This window comes from Athene cunicularia (genome assembly GCF_003259725.1).
Source record: "Athene cunicularia isolate RWA chromosome 27 unlocalized genomic scaffold, athCun1 chr27_part1, whole genome shotgun sequence".
Taxonomy (NCBI): domain Eukaryota; kingdom Metazoa; phylum Chordata; class Aves; order Strigiformes; family Strigidae; genus Athene; species Athene cunicularia.
In genome coordinates, this window is record NW_020799138.1 from 4,989,158 (window position 1) to 5,005,014 (window position 15,857).

Sequence of the window (15,857 nt, forward strand, 5' to 3'; positions counted from 1 at the left end):
AATCCCTTGGGTTGCCCCAGTTTCAGGGGATGCTGCAAGGCCACATTCCCCACCTGGGGATAACAGAACAATCTGGGGGGGTGGGGGCGTGGAAAGCCCCAGTAAGCTCCTGCTGATTGCAGCTGTGGGATGGAGGCAGGGGACAGCATTGTGATGCTCAGCCCCACGGGGGACAGAGGGACTGTCCTGGGTGGCACAAGGGGGCTCCGAGCCCCGGGGTGATGGAGCGCAGGGGGGACTCATCCCTCCACTGCAGAGACGGGGCCGGAGGTGGGACAGAGACCTCCCGGAGACCATCGTCCCCACCCGGGGCTGCTCAGGGCCATACCCAGGTGGGTGCTGGGTGTCCCCACAGGTGGTGACAGGCAGCCCCTGCCCCGACAAGGCTCAGCCACCACGGTGCTCCAGAGCAGAGGGGGGCGATTCAGTCACTTCGGTGTCCCCTAGCTCATCCCAGAGGCTGGCTGCCCTGGGAGGGTGCTGGAGCCCCCACGAAAGACCAAGCCGGGGGTCCTGAACCCCCAGTTCGCAACCTCACCCTCCCCCAGGACAACTCATCTCACATTTAAAGTCTTCTGACCCATTTTGCATCACCACTCCTGCTAAACCCCTGCTGTGCCACCTCAGGTCAGGGCAGCCAACACCCGGGGGGGCTCCCCGCATCTCCCAGAGGCATCGTCGCACCCCACCTCCTCCTCCCAGCACCTCCCACAGCCGTGATGAACCCAGGAAAAGGATTCCCTGCTCATGCCAGCACCCAGCCCTCCCCACAGGGCATCAGGGAGTCACACCAGTGTGTGCCCCCTCCCTGTGGATCCCTCTCTTCCCCAAACACCTTCCTCCGGCCCCACTGCGCCCGCTCCCTTCTCCCCCCAGGACTCACACGCATGCTGGTGACAAAAGCCTTTGGGTACTTGGTAGCAGCTCTGCAGCTCAAAGCCACCCGCAGAAGCACTGGGCTTACCTTCCCGGGAAGTTTGTCGAGTGTTTTAAGCGGTGAGTCATGGCAGGGCAACAGGCCCCCTCCCCGCCCGTGCCAAAACCCACTTTGACACCCCCATTAACAGCAGCTGCTTTGGTTTTCATCACTTTTGTGCAAAAGGCGTGGGGGGGCAGAAGCATTTAGAGGTGGCAGGGAAGTCAGGGCAGGGCAGAGACATAGCCAGGGTTGGGGAGCAGGGAGGGAGAGAAGCCCCAGCCCTATTTCTTTCCCCTCCCCAAACTCTGGTGCTCACCTCGATATCATCAACACTTTGCAGAGCCTTAACGAACCGAAACCTGCAGCAGCTCGGGGATGGAGGGGGCAGGTTCATCTCAGCCTGGTTTTAGCAGAGGAGCTGCTGTAGGGTCATGCTCAGGTTGGGGGGCTCAGGTCACCCCCGCAGCACCCCCCACCCCGTGCGCACGGGGCCGGCGCACGTGCAGGGAAGCGTCTCCCACGCTGGTTTTGTCAGGCAGCTGCACAGGGAACAGGCTCCGGGAAACACCGATCGTCTCCTTGGCCACGCTGCGGCGGCTCCCAGCTGCCAAGCAGCACTTCCAGGGCTGACCTTGCCCGGAGCAGCCCACACCTCCCTCCCGTGAAGCCCAGCATGGGGCAGGCAGGGCTTTGAAGCTGTGACCTGCAACCCTCAGGCCTTCATCTTCCTCCACACAACAATTAGCCACGAACGCAGCAATGAGGCGAGGAACCTGCGGCACCAAGCACAGCGGAGCTGATCCAGCATCTGCTCTGCGCCTCAGGGAGGGCTGCAGGGCCCTGGGGTGACCTCCTCTCCCTGTGCTCTCCTGGTGGTCCTCAGGACCGCAGTGACAAAGAGGCCAGGCACTACACAGGGTCTGCACCAGATGACAAGCGGTATCTCCAGCCAGAACATCTGAGCCAAGGCCTGAAGAGTCCCCCGGAGACTACAAAGCATCTCCCCATGACTAGGGAGACCCATGATGTAGGTCACTGCCCAACATTAGGAGGGAGCAGCCCACAACCAGGGCTCCCTCTCCCCTCCACAGAAGGGCCAAGCGTGGTGAAGGAACAACCACAGTCACGCCCCCAGCTGATCTCCCACAGCATCTCTACTGGCACTGCAGGGAAGCCTCCTCTGCTGAGCATGCTGCCATGAGGTAGCCCAATCTCTGCGGGGGACAACTGGCCACCTTGAGTTTTGGTCACACCTACCAGTGGTCTGGAGGGACTCATTCTGGCTCACCCTGTAGGCTGGGTCACCCCTCTTCGCTGTCTGAGGGGCACAGAGCTGGCATCACCCTCCAGGAGACCAAGCACACGGAGACTGGCTGGTTGGCACACCAAGCCTGTTTCTACCCCTCTTCCAGGGTTATCCTCCAGCTGGGACATCAAACAGTTACAGGGACATGTCCACAGCAAAGCCCCATGCCTGGTGTGGTTCAGCTCCTGCAGCAGCTTTGCTCAGCCCTTCATAACCTGCACAGCTTCTTCAGTAGGTGAAGAACAGCTGGAGTTTGATGCACTGGAGAATGATTTAACTCAGCAGGAACCTCTGAAATCTCATGTCCAGCCTCCTGCTCACAGCAGGAGTACCTTATTCACCTGCTCAGGGCTTCACTTCAAGCCCTGAGTGAAGAAGGGAAGGTTGTCCTTCACTCAAAGCTTAAAAATCTCCAAGAACACACAGACCCCACTCCTCTGGGTGCCTGGCCCAGGGCTGTCCCCCCTCCTGGGGAGGGAGCCTTTCATTTTCCCAATCTGCATCTTGGAAGCCCAAGCTTGCAGCATGGAAAGCTTGGCTCCGTCCTACTTGGAACTGCCCTTCAAGAAGTCGCAGGCTGCTTTTCGATACCCCAGAACCTCCTCAGCAAGACCAACCCAGCCCAGCTCTGACCTCCTCTCCTTGGCCCCATGCCCAGGAGAGGTCAATAGTCTCCCCCCAACTGCTCTCCAGTTTCTCCACATGCCTCTTTGCCGAGGGCCATCCCACACAGGGCAGGCCCTGCGCTGGGCACAGCAGCTTCCCACAGCTCGCTGACCCCATCCCTACGGCAAACCACGTATGGTGGCCAGAGCCTGGTGTTCACCATCACCCACAGATCCCTCCCAGCAAGGCTTCTGACCAGACATCGCCCAACCTCTACTGACAGACTTTTCACAAGATTTTTGGTTATGCTTAGGCCACCAGTATGTTTTATCCAGCATACACAGCAGAGCAGGATCTCATCTTCCATTTTATTTAAAAGTTTAAAGGTTTGCTTAAAAAAAATAAAAATCAAACAGTGCCAGTTACAAACATCTGTAAATACTCAGACATCCAACAAACCCCCAAACCACGTGAAGAACACAGATCTCACCCCCGCGGCCCTCCTCTTCACCACCTGCACGTCCAAGGAGTGGGCGAAAGGAGGAACAGGCTGTGCTCTTCTTCTGGAAGGTCAAAGATCACATTCCTGATGAACAGATACTTCCAGAGAAAGACCATCTTGTCAGCAGCCCAGTGAGGAGATAGACAGGAAGCTATTGGCTCTAAATGTTACCAGCAGAGAGGAGGGAAGATCCCAGCTGAGGGCAGTGAAACTGCTGCATCACCCATCAGTTCCCAACAGCAGAGCTGCTGGGCTGTCTGCTGTCTGGAGACCACTGTGCAGCCCACGGTCCTCACTCTGGCTCTCGGCTGGGCCTCCGGGTCCTGACAGGGAGGTGGCTTGTTAAATCCCTTCTCAGCCACTTCACAGCTCCCACTAAGGGCCCAGAGAACTCCCAGGAGGTGGTTTTAACTAGTCCAGCTGCCAAAAAAGGTCCCAAATATGGAGAAAGAGGCTCCTTTTGTCTCTGTGCAACAGTTTCGGCAGTTCTTGTCCTCTTTGCCTGCCCAAGCAAGCTCCGACTTCTGTTTCAGGACTGAGCAGAGCTGAGACTCATACCCACTGTCCCTCACATTGACATGTGTCCTCTGGAGCAAGTCCCTGTCCACAGCCTGAATCCTGCCGTCCTGGACACTTGTTAGGGTGGAGAGCAGCTGCACATCCCAGTCCGACTCAGAAGAACTTTTGCTGAAGTCCTGATCAGCCTGTGCATTACGTGGAAGAGGCTGGAGGAGCCCAGGGCACGGAGCCTGCTCCCTGCTGTGGCCCTGGAGGTCAGGTAGTTCGGGTGCTATTTTTTCTGCTGCTCTGACACAGAGTGAGCAGCAACATCTGGCTTCAGCCACAGGCAGTTTTGGAGAGGGCACCCAGCCAGTATGACAGCTGGTCTTGCTCATTGTGCTCTCCAGCTCGGGACTATTCACATTTCGGGGTGTGTTTTCATTTTCCCCTCTAAGCTGCTTCCCCTGGGAACTCGTGCTCGCTCCGCTCCAGCCATGCTCACTGGCAGCGGGAGCCTCTGCGGGATCAAAACCCACAGACACAGCTTGGAGGGAACCCGGCCGCAATGCAGGGTCCCCAGGGCTCCCACACAGGCACTGCTCCAAACCAAGGGAGCTACGAGGTCTGTTGGAGAGCTTTGTGCTCAGAGGCAAGCTGCCAGCCTCCACCACACCAGGCAAGCCAAGCTCAGACGTCTGTCCTGCACTCTGTCCACCCACCCCACCATCCGCTGGGTTTGTCTGCGTGCAGGTAGAGGGGCCAACACTCAGCTCCTGTCGGGGCTTCTTTTCCACCTGGTTTCTCTGTCTGGAGGAGAGCTGACGTTTCCTGGAGGCAGGCGCTGCCTGGGGAAGGTGGCTGCTAGACCCAAGCACTTGCTGTTTCTGAGGTTCAGACGAAGTAGCAATCACCTCTCCGACACAAGTGGTCACCACACGAGTAGCCCAGTCCAGGTCAGGAGCTGAGCCCCAACCTGTACCCCCCACCACAGCCTCCTCCGCGGTGCCAGGCGCAGCACAGACCCCTCTGGCAAGTCCTGGTCTGACAGGAAGCTCCAGAGAGCAGTTCTCTGGCAACCCTCCTCCTCCTCTGAGATTACTGACCCTGTCCCTGGGCAGGCAAGGGGACCATCCCTCGGTCTTCAGGCCACGATCACACTCCGTATCAATTACCAGTTCCACAGCACCCTGCCCAGTCTGCTCCCTTTCCTTTCCCAGCTCTGCTGTCAGCATCTCAATTCCTCCAGTAGCTTGTGCTTGAGGCACTAAGCGTTCATCTGTCAGGCAGGACTGAAGCACCCTGAAAAGAACCATCAGTTAATGCTCACTCTCTCTGGGCCTAGCAACACCCTCCCCTCAGAGAGATGAAGCATTTTCTGCAGTGCAGGGTGTTTGAAGCCCTTGCTCAGGAGGCGGTAAGAAATTTTAGACTGGTGAGGCTCAGCAAACAGCGATACTGCTGCTGGCAGAGGAGATGGGCAGCATGAAGGATCTCTCGGCCTTCTCAACAGCCCAGAGCCCGGGTGCAGGAGTGCTACAGAACAGCAGGGTTTGCATTAGACATGGGGACAGAAGAGATGGGCTCAGCTGCCCTCCCTAGTTTAAGAGGCACTCAAAATCCACAGGAAGTTCTCCGAAGCAGAGAAGCCACAGAAATGCAAGAACATCTCCCACAGCCTGTCTGAACTCTGCCTGGCAGGTGCCAGGTTGCCTGCAGTCAGCCGCAGCCCTCTGCTCCTGCCCGGTCCATTCCCTGGCAGAAGACATGAGCTAGGGACCAGTGCTACAGCAGCAGAGACTCTGTGAGCCTGCCTGTGTGACACTGTGCTGCTTTTCAGATCCAGGAGTTACCAGTTTTGCAAAGACTTACTTGTCTGACTGCTCCACAAAGTTGTTGGTGAGCTGAGAGATGACACGATCCACAGGGGCGTACTGCGAGTCATCCAGCGCAAACTGCTTGTGCTGAGGGCTCTGGAGATGCTGGAAGGTGGCAGAGGCCCTTTTAGCAACACTTATTCTTTCACAGGAGGGAAATCTGCAGTAACAGCCACTTTCCACAGCCTAACAGACTAGAGGGAAACAGCCTTTTCATCAGATAGAGCTGCTGTTGGGAAGCAGATCTGGGAAACAGGCAGTGCTGTTACCCCCGGTTGCCTACAGCGAGTGTTCTGTTCCCATAGACACCTGCTGAAAGGAGGTTGTGTCTGTACCCAACAGCAGCCTACAGCTTTCCCCAGCAGCTAGTAAAAAAGCAGACTCCAAATACGTACTCTATCACTAAAGGCTGGGCTCTGAAAGCCACGTTGTTTGGCCTCTTCCAGAATAAAAACTTCTTCCCACCTTTTTAATCAGCCTGTGTCCCCCAGCTGCTGTGGAACAGGCTTCCCACCCCACAGATCAGGTCAGGGGATGATCCTTAAGGATTTCCTAGCCAAAGAGATGAGCATGTCGTGCTCTAATCTTCAATACCATTGCTTGTACAGACCAGGAGGTCACAGACACACTGTGGTGTTCATCCACGAGGCTGATCCCAGGAGTTACCACCAAGGCTGCATGTACAGCCACCAGCCCTCCTTCCCGAAGGGTTCATGCTGGTAACAGGCACATCACCATAACTAAGCTGCCGAGGGCCCCTGTAACTTTTGCAAGGAACCAGGTCCCAGGGGAGCCTTTACCTTCTGCAGCTCTTCGAAGGTCTCCTGGCAGCACTCACAAAATCCCCTCTTTTTCTTGGGCACAGTGACCGCTGTGGATCGGGGGCTCTTCTCCCCATCGCTGCGCATCGCACAGCCCTCCACAGCCCTGCAAGGAACAGCAAAGATCCTCCCTGCCCTCACCTGACAGAGCAGCAGGTGCCCAGCTGCTGGTGTGCGGGGCAGGGAGGCAGTGCTGCCTTTTATAACTACAGCTGTTCAACCCAGAACAGGGCTCCTTTCGCCTGCATCCCAGGAGCCAGCAGGGCAGCAGTTAGAGGAGTTGGGTTAAAAACTTGCACAGAAAGAGCTACAACTTACCTGGCTCTGCAAGAATTTGAGAGGCTTTTTAGAGGCTCAAATGGGCTGGAGCTTTTGGGTGCCAGGAAATTCAGGTCAGGAAAGCTTTTGAACTGATAATGGAAGGGTCGGAATTGCCTGAAAGCAGCAGATCAGGACATCAGACATGGCATTGATAGCATGGCTAGAGAGCTGTCCCTGTGTCCCACCCCCCCCCAGGGGCTCAAGGTGCTGTCTCACTTATGATGGGATACTGGCCATCACTGTCCTTTCATTTGGCTGTTCCAGAGATTTCCCTCTTTCTCACTGGAAGTACTAAATCCGATTCCCAGTGACAGCATTGACGGGGGGTGTTTTGGACAGAAGGCAGGCTTGCCTGCTCAGCTGAAAACCCACCTTCTGCCCCCGAGGCACATCAGCAGCAGCCAGTGCAGTATTTTCAGCTACAGAGCAGAATGGGAAGGTTTTGGTTCCTAGGACATCTCTCTCTTCACACTTTATTGCATGCAGCACGTAAACCCTAATATTTGACTCTAAAGCTGCTTTAAATGTTGTCTTCAGAATAATTAATTAGCACTCTGGATACTGTTAGAGTTACAGAGTTGTTAGAAACACCACAGAGATCAGATCCCCTTGTGCTGAATGCTGTAATCAAGTTACAGTCCCTGACCTCGTGTTTCAATCTCTTTCCTCATTTCAGAGGGCTCAAGCAGATTAAGTGACCGGCTGAGGATCACAAACAGAATCCAAGCAAGGAAGTAAACTCTGTTGTCAAGTCTCGTTTAACACCTTTTCCCCCCCCTGACATATGAGCCACCTAGATTGTTTCTCTACGCTCCGTTTGCCTCCCTCTAGGAGAGTGTCAACTTGCTGGTGTGTAACAGGGTCCTCAGAGAAGCCACGCTCTGCCTTGCGGACAGAATATTCACTGCAAATAAAACCAGTAAAGGACACCCCCCCTGGGAGCCCCGAGGTCTTAAGGTGTGATATTTAGAAAGACCTCATTTACCTGCTCTGGTCTTCAACCTTCAGAAAAGGGGGCTTCAATTTTCCTGCTAGAAAGCAAGCTGGTTAGAAGTTGCCCTGGCCAAATACCCTACTTATTCATTCCCCAACAGAACTGGACTGCAGAGGAGGCTCATCAGTGCTTCTGACACCTGTGAATGCCAAGTGATGGCTAAAGTGCAGCCAAAAGAGCTCCTTGGGTAATCTACCACCCCCACCCCACCTCCAGAATATTCAGCAGGGTGACCAAACCCAAGAGGCAGCCCAACTGTGGACTGTTTCCACCTCTGAAAGAACTTCCAGCTAAGCTCCTTGCATCTTTAATGTCTACTCGGTCTTATCAGCCAGTGACCTAACCCCAAGCCTCCAGTTCTGATTCAGATCCTTAGAACTGTCACATCTTCAACACAACATGCCACCAAGCACGAGACATGCATTTGTAAGAAACAAACTGCAGCAGCAGTTGCACAAGCACAGAGCTCTGCATCAACATTTCCAGCACCCTTTTCTCCCTTTACTTTTATACAACAGCCCAGAGTGCAGAATGGCTCAGGCCAGGACAGTTAACTCAAAGCAGTAAGAGCTGCTGGAGCCAAACCAACATGCTGCATAGCCAAGCCTGGCATGCTAAAGAGCAATATCTGGCCTTTACTTGGTCCCCAAGGAGGGCAAACAGCAGCTATACTTCCTCCAGAGGCATAATATATATTAAGGGAGCAGAAGAAAGCCTCAGCGGTACATTCAGGGAAAAGGTTTTCAGAGCCAGGCTGGGAGAAGAGGCTACTGGGTCCCTCCTGCCTCGAAGGTATGTTCAATTGGCAAGTGATAACATTGCGCTCAGCCTGGAAATATGAGTACAGATCCGGTTAAGAAACAAATGAACACCAAGGTACTCCCCCACAGGGCATCTGCCTGACCCTGAAACCAAGCCTCCTGTGCCTCTCTTACTGCCTCTGAAGGGTGAGGTGGTTTTTTTCTTGTGATACTGGCACTCAATGCTATTTTCTCCAAAGAAAATTTAACCTCATTCTCCAGAAAGGCTGAGTTCGCCTGTCCTCACCAGTTAATTCCTCGAGCCTCATCCTGAGCTTGCATCAAATGTGCTGTTATGTCACTAAAGTAGCTATTTAAGTACAGGATCAATTTTTCCACGTAAATGCTGCCAAATCTTAGCACTTCTGAAAGCAAGGCCACGTTTAAGGCCCTAGATAAAACTCAGACTGGTGCACAGGTCCTGCGCTCACGGCAGAGTGCTGAACAGTGACAAACGGTTCAGCTGTCACCACAAGTCCCCAGGCAGGGTTCACAGTATGCCACAACGACAAGCTCTGAGCCTGCAGCAGACGATTTGCCTTATCCAACAGCTTTTTCAGCCTTTTTTCACCACCTACCCCCCAAGACTGGAAAATAATCTTCCAAGTGTCACACACAGAATCCAGGCTGGAACCCGCTCTGAGATATTACTGAGCTTTCACTCCCCAACGAGCAAAGTCACAAATTAACTTAAATCACTGGTGCCAATCTCTGTACCACAATTGGCTCTTGTCTAATTGCAGATGAGAACCTGCTTTTTTCCCCCCCTCCCTCCTCCTTTGGAAAAGTTATCCCTAGATTGGTGTCTCAGCAGTACATTTCAGCCTAACAGAAGTGAGTGGGTTGTGAGGAACACGCTCTCCTCTGTAGGATGCATTATTCTTCAAAACTTCGTTTGAGCCAGTGGATTCAGTGTGCAGTGCCAGCAGCTCAGTTCTCAGGTGCCTCAGGATTCTGGGAGCTGCACTGCAAACATTTTATGGGATTTTTAAAAACACTGCCGGAAATCAAATGCATAATGTCCTCAGCTGTATTAGGAGGTTACAGCTAGACTCAGGCAAGGAGTTAAAAAACCCAATCAAGAGAAACAGCCTCAACAGTTGGCATATTTTGGAGTGCTTAAGTTTCGGATGGATTTTCAGATTTTAAACAAGGCTTCTTCAAGCAGCTCTGCCTCTTAAGTGTAAACAGAAGCACAACTTCTGAGCCTACCTTTGCGAATTTTTGATCCAGATGCAAGGCATTTTGCCTAAAGGAAAAAGTGACATATTTAGTATGGGAGCCAGCACAGGCAGAACTGTAATTACTGATCCCAGAGCAGCAAAGAGATTAGAACAGTCTCACCCACCACTTCAGAGCTCCTGCATCAGAGACTGTATGACCTCCCCCTAATATTTTGTCTCTCAAGTTATCTAGAGTTAGTTTAAATGCAACATACAGGCTGCCACTCTCTGATCTTAGGCCCTACCTTCTCACTGACCTCCCCAATGCATTAAAAAGCACCTCAGAAAGCCAGTGTATTAGCTGCATATGATCTTCATTTCACCCTTAGTCCTGTACAAGTCAAAATCAGTATTAGCTCTGCTACAGATGATGTTGATAACTAACAGTTGCCTCACTCTCATCTGGTTTTACCTTCACTTTATAAAAGGAGAAACTCTTTTCATTTTGTCATCTCCATTAATAAAGAGAAGTACCAGATTGCTCAGTGTTGGATGAAAACCTAGGAAATCACCTTGTTTACTAGCCCATTAGCACTAGAGGAGCTAGGAGGATTACTTAGAGCTACCGAGGGACCCTAAGCGCCTCAGACTGGCTGGAGTTAAGACAGTTACCTCTGTCTTCTGGCATCGTTTCCTTGCTCCCAAGACAGCACGCAGCAGCTGTTGAGCATATGACACCATTTCTGCACAGGTGGGATGTCAAAGAGCTCAACAAGAGAAGGTGAGTTGTTCCCCTGCACCGACTGCAGCACAAGTGTAACTCCCCATCTGCACCGAGGAAAAGCACCTGGCACCTGAGCCTGCCATCCCCTGGCAGAGCATCACCACTACACAATTTGCCCAAGGAGCAGCCAAGAGAGAGTGCTTTGAAGGATAACACCGTTTTGCTCTAACAGAGCTGGAGCTGGCTTTAAGTCTCTGCAGAAACAAGATGCTGTTCGGAGTTCTGCAGCATGCAGACCAGACCCCGGCACTTTTGAAAGCCCTGACAGGCTTGCAATGCCGCTGTGGTTCAGCATAGCTGCTGCTCAGGAACACGTACTGGCAGCAGCTGCCTCCATCGTGCATCCAGACAAGCTCAGCCACAGCCGTATGTCACTGTCATTGGACACTCAGGAACCTTTTACTCCAGATCTATTATTAGAATCAGAGTTTCACCATCTGTCTTTCCCATCACCCCCTCCCCATTCATCACTGAGACGGGAAGTGCCTTCCAGCACAGATCCTCAAACATCAGCACTTCCTAATTAAAATGACTAAATCCTGCCATTATCTGGATCTGTACTTCCAGGTCAATTAGTAAAAATGGTCTTTTCGGCACAAATTAATGCACTGACCAAGTTACTAACATTTTCCAGTATTACAGCTTCAGTATATTACAACATACTCAGTGTTTGCTGTTGTAAATGTGACAGTAGCATATTCTGGACAAGTTAATCTGGTTTTTGAAGGGCAGACCTCGCCAGCCATGGCCAGGACAGCAAAAGTCAGCTATCAGGTACTGACTGCAATTTCTTCCTTCTCCCATATCACACTCACTACACCACTTCTGCTCCACCTGTCTCAAAAATCACTAATTACCAACAGCTAAATTTCAGCCTCTAGAGAAGGATACCATCCACGTGCAAGATCTGGACTCCCCACAAGCGAGCGTTGGCGAGGATACTGCTGCCACCACAGGTGTCCTGTACAAACAGAGAGGTTTGGCAAGGTACAGCTCAAAGCAGAGAGGGCTGTATGAGCTCATGCAGCTCTAAATCTACTTCAGAGAGATATTCCTGTTGTCCAATTGACAGACCATTGTGTAGCTGTTATTAATTTCAGGGCACAGCAGAAAAGGTTTGAAGCCATGCTTTATCTACCCCAAATTAACAGTAGCATCTAGGTCAAATTTTTAATCCCTGCTATAGCATGAACTTCTCGGTAGGCACTGAGATTCTTCTGGCCACTTGTGATATTAGTGAAAGGACTCCTGGGTAGCCTTTTGCCCCAACTATGTGGCTTTAGTTCTTTCTAGGCTAAAAATTCATCTAACAACGGGTCTTGTGTTGAGCATCCAGATCACTGGGACAGGCCTTAGAAGTACTAACGTGGACAGATGACATGGCTCCATGAAGAACAGTGCCCAGAAGCACTGCACAGCATCCTGCAGAGCCACAGGCAACTGCTTCATACCTCTACCAGCCCCAGAGCCTGCTCCCTTCAGCAGGCAGGGGCTCTGGAGAAGCATCTGGCACTGATTCTGCACTGCTCAGCAGTACTTTGAACGTACTCAGCTAGAGAAAAGCCCATCCACATGCTGCTCACCTGATTCTTCATGGCCTTCTGCAGCAGTTCCTTCCCCCTGCTGATCACGGCCTGCAGATGAAGAAGCCAAGTACTACATTAAAGCAAAGAGCTACCAGGCAGCAGCAAGCTGGGGACAGCATGGCTGTCCAGTAAGAACTGTTACTAGTGATACTGGCTCCCTGCTGGGGAGGGGAGTCTGGCCAGCACTTCATCTCTAAGACAGCAGGACTGAGCATTTCCAGAGAACACAAACTGCAAAGGCACCCATTAGGTTTACCCTAAGCAGCTGTTCAGCCAAGGCTTGGCTTTTACTGAACAGCAGTGAATACTCCAAAGAGAGCCAAGAGGAAGCAGCAGCTTAGCTTGGAAACTCTGTTTGCCACAGCCCAACAGGCTGGCAGGGGTTAGGAACATCCTTGCTAGCCCTTCCTGGGAACAGAGCCTCATTCACAAGGAAATTATTTCAGCAAATCGTTTAAGCTCTTTGTTAGAAGGTGGATAGCACTGTGAGCAAGGACAGGGGAACAAACCCATGAGTCAAAGCCCTAACATCAGCTCAGGCTTCCCACCTGCAGGTGCTCGTGGGCCAGCTGGTAGAGATGCCCGTGGCTGAGAGTGGGCTAATAGGCTCTCAGTGACACCTTCCAGCCGACGCCAGTGTTCAATGCAGGATGTTGGAGCTTTGGCCACAAGCACTGCTGACCAGAAATTCCAGCCCCGGAAGGGTGAATAGGACCTAGAGATATCCCTCCTTGCAAGCTACCCTTGTAGATCTCCTCCCAGGTTACAACGGCCTTGCCCTACCTGTGTCTGTGAGCACACTTCCAGAGCCTGCAATAGCTTTATTTTCATTTCTCTGGCTTTTCTAGACACAGCTCTACATCAGGACAATTGCCTGTTCTATCAGGAAGCGAGCCAAGCCCTCTATTTCCTCTGCCATTTGAGTAGATATCCTTGTTTACTAGCTCAAAGCCATGACATGCACATTTGAGTGAACAATGATGTGCAGATACAAGGAACAGGGGTACGAATATGAACAGCCAGACCAGGGGAAAAAGAACCACAGCATGTTTGCTCAGAGCAGGAATAACTTTACCTTCCAACACTGGTCTCAGGTTCTACTCTACAGATCCCTTGGGCCAAACTTTGAGGTGCCTAAACCTTTATAGCTCTTACAGTGTCTGGTGGCTTCTGGCGAGGTCTGGTGTGGTTCCCTTTGGAGGCAGAAGGCATTGGGCTAGTGGCTTTTGCATCTTCTGAAGTTATGCTGCTCCACTTTTCCGTCTGAGTCTGGGCTTTGTCTTGTTTAGCTTCTTTGTTGCTGGAAACGACATAGCTGACTTCTTTGCTTAGGAAGCTTTCAGTCACCTGCAGCAAGAGACAGAACAGAGCAGCTCTGAAACTCTCCACCTCTGAGCTGGAAGGGTCCTGTTAAACAAGAACTACTGCCTTTAGTTTACTCCCCTACACAATTAAGGAACTGCTGGAGGTACTCATCTCAACAGGTAGTTCCTTCTTCCATTTCTTTCTGCTGTCTCCCAGAAGGAGAGGGGATCTCAGGATGCACAGAGTGCATGCCCTAGAGATACACTGCAAATAATCACCAGAACCTTCCCATTGAGGCCTTCATGACACTGTCTACCATTATCTACTGGTCAAGCAATGGTTTCAGAAAAAAAAGCAATAGCTGAGAAATTGATGTATCAGTGTGCAAGAGTTGTTCTCAGGAGAGCAGAACTAATTTTATCAAAATAAAGTAGTAAGTGAACAGCTGGCACAAGTAGCTCCACATAGAACAGGGCAGGAGGGAACTAGGAAGCCAAAACACACACACGCGCGCGCACCTTTGTGCAGAAGCTCAAAGCTCAAGGAAGAGGTTAAAAACCAGAATTTGTCGTACTAAGAGTAGGCTTGTCAGAAATGCAGCAGAAGGTAGACAGCTGTGGGGCACTAACACACAGCTGTGGAGCCCATGGGAAAACAAAGATCTGAGCGCTCGGAAGTCACGGCTGCTGAACGAGGCGGCTCTGCTGCGTTACAGACCTCTGTGGCTCCAGATCCCGGACCTGTGTGAAGTGCCACAAACGACACTGCAGACCGCCCTGCAACGGTGACTTGTGTTACAGGAGATCAAGGGGGCTGCAAGCACAGAGGAGAGTAAATCAAAATCTCCTCATCCAAATAACGCTCCAGGATGTTACTGGCCCTAGGTCAAGGGTAAGTACAAGATGCTACATGCCAAGTCCAAGGCCATAAAATGCCCTTAACTTGGTCCTGAACAACACCCAGGACCTGGATTTGGGTATTACTGTTGAAGAGCTGTTATACAGATGGTGGCTGTGGTATAGTTGAACTCAGTATCTCCACAGAAGCAAGAGGAATGAGAACTCCACTCCTGGCAGACTGCATTTCAGAGAGGGAAGTGACCTGAGATGATGTTTGATAAGAAACTAGAGAGATGGTCGAAAGGCTAAAATTATTTCTAAGTATGTGGCAGCTACGCAGAGAAATAACTGACTGCGGGGAGCAAGCAGTGCTCCAACTTGAAGACGCACAGCTAAATAAGAGATGCTACAAGGAGTGTCCCTGAGAGGACAGAAAGAAACCAGCAAGTTCAGCATGGTTAAAAAAAAACAGGGAAAAAAGTGCAAGCCAGCTCCCCCACATCTCTACAGCCAACACATGTTCCTGGCAGCAGAGATACAGCAGCAACAAGAACTAAATGAAAATTTTACACCTGTGCATAGCATTGAAGGATTTAAGGAAGTTTTTGGGGTGCATTTGAGAAATTCACTTCAGAGAGGTTAAACAGTCTGTAAACAAACAGTAACAACTATTAGAACCAAACTGTACTTAAGAGTCATAAGGAAACTGAAAGATGAGACAGATGAACAACCAGCTGCTGGGTACAACTCCTGTCCTCAGTGCCAGCCTGGGTGACTGAAGCGATGATACTTTTTGAAGGGTCTTGGGAGAGGATATAAGGAATTGGTGAGCAGCATCAGCACCAAGAACATCTGGAGAGGCCACAGTGAATATTGTACAGATCCACCCAAACAACTGCTTCTCATAGGAAAGGGTCCAGATGGCTTTTCTGGGAAAACCATGAGAAAAGCACACAGCTACATGACGAGACTTGGTTGGTGTTACTTTACCCTGTGTTGAATTTCTGGAAATATTTGGCAGTCTCACAACTTCCTTAAAAAGTTAAGCTGCCACAGTGTGTTGAGGGATGAGGGAGAACTAGGCAACCAGTTACCACCACTCAAAAAGCTTTCCCCATGATCAGACAATCACTATCACTGACTAGAAGGTACTCCTATCACCTGGTAACCAGTTACCACCAACCAGAAGGTGCTCCCATGATCAGGCAACCAGTTATCACTGACTGGAAGATGCTTCCATCACCAAGTAACCAGTTAGTACCTACTGGAAGGAACTCCCATCGCCATAAAACCAGTTAGTTACCACCACCTGGGAGGCACCTGCACATCCAGGCATCCCGTTGCCATCTACTGGAAGATGCTCCCAGGACCAAGCAACCAGTTACCCCTGACTGGAAAGTGCTCTCGTAGCCGGGAACTAGTTACCACCGCCTGGAAGGTGCTGCCATGGCTGGGCAACCAGTTGCTACCACCCAGAAGATGTTGCCAGGACCAGGCAATCAAAAAACGAGGGTCCGGGGGTGGGGGGGGGCGTGG

At 51.6% G+C, this 15,857-nt stretch overlaps 2 protein-coding genes across 2 annotated transcripts in view; one reads left to right on the forward strand and one right to left on the reverse strand.

The window, feature by feature from the left end:
- Positions 1-3,185: 3,185 nt before the first annotated feature.
- DBF4B (DBF4 zinc finger B) lies at positions 3,186-15,657 on the reverse strand. Its single transcript, XM_026864626.1, has 11 exons — positions 15,625-15,657; positions 13,333-13,524; positions 12,175-12,225; positions 11,483-11,552; positions 10,480-10,550; positions 9,857-9,893; positions 7,836-7,878; positions 6,848-6,964; positions 6,509-6,635; positions 5,704-5,813; positions 3,186-5,133 (listed from the first exon to the last, which is right to left on the reverse strand). Exons 1-11 carry the CDS (start codon positions 15,655-15,657, stop codon positions 3,741-3,743), a joined length of 2,244 nt encoding a protein of 747 aa, XP_026720427.1. The 3' UTR covers positions 3,186-3,740.
- Positions 15,658-15,678: 21 nt separating this feature from the next.
- CCDC43 (coiled-coil domain containing 43) overlaps positions 15,679-15,857 on the forward strand; it is an 11,414-nt gene continuing 11,235 nt past the window's right edge. Inside the window, exon 1 of the mRNA XM_026864627.1 lies at positions 15,679-15,759. Coding sequence (XP_026720428.1) covers positions 15,679-15,759 — 81 coding nt within the window. The remainder of the gene's footprint in view (positions 15,760-15,857) is intronic.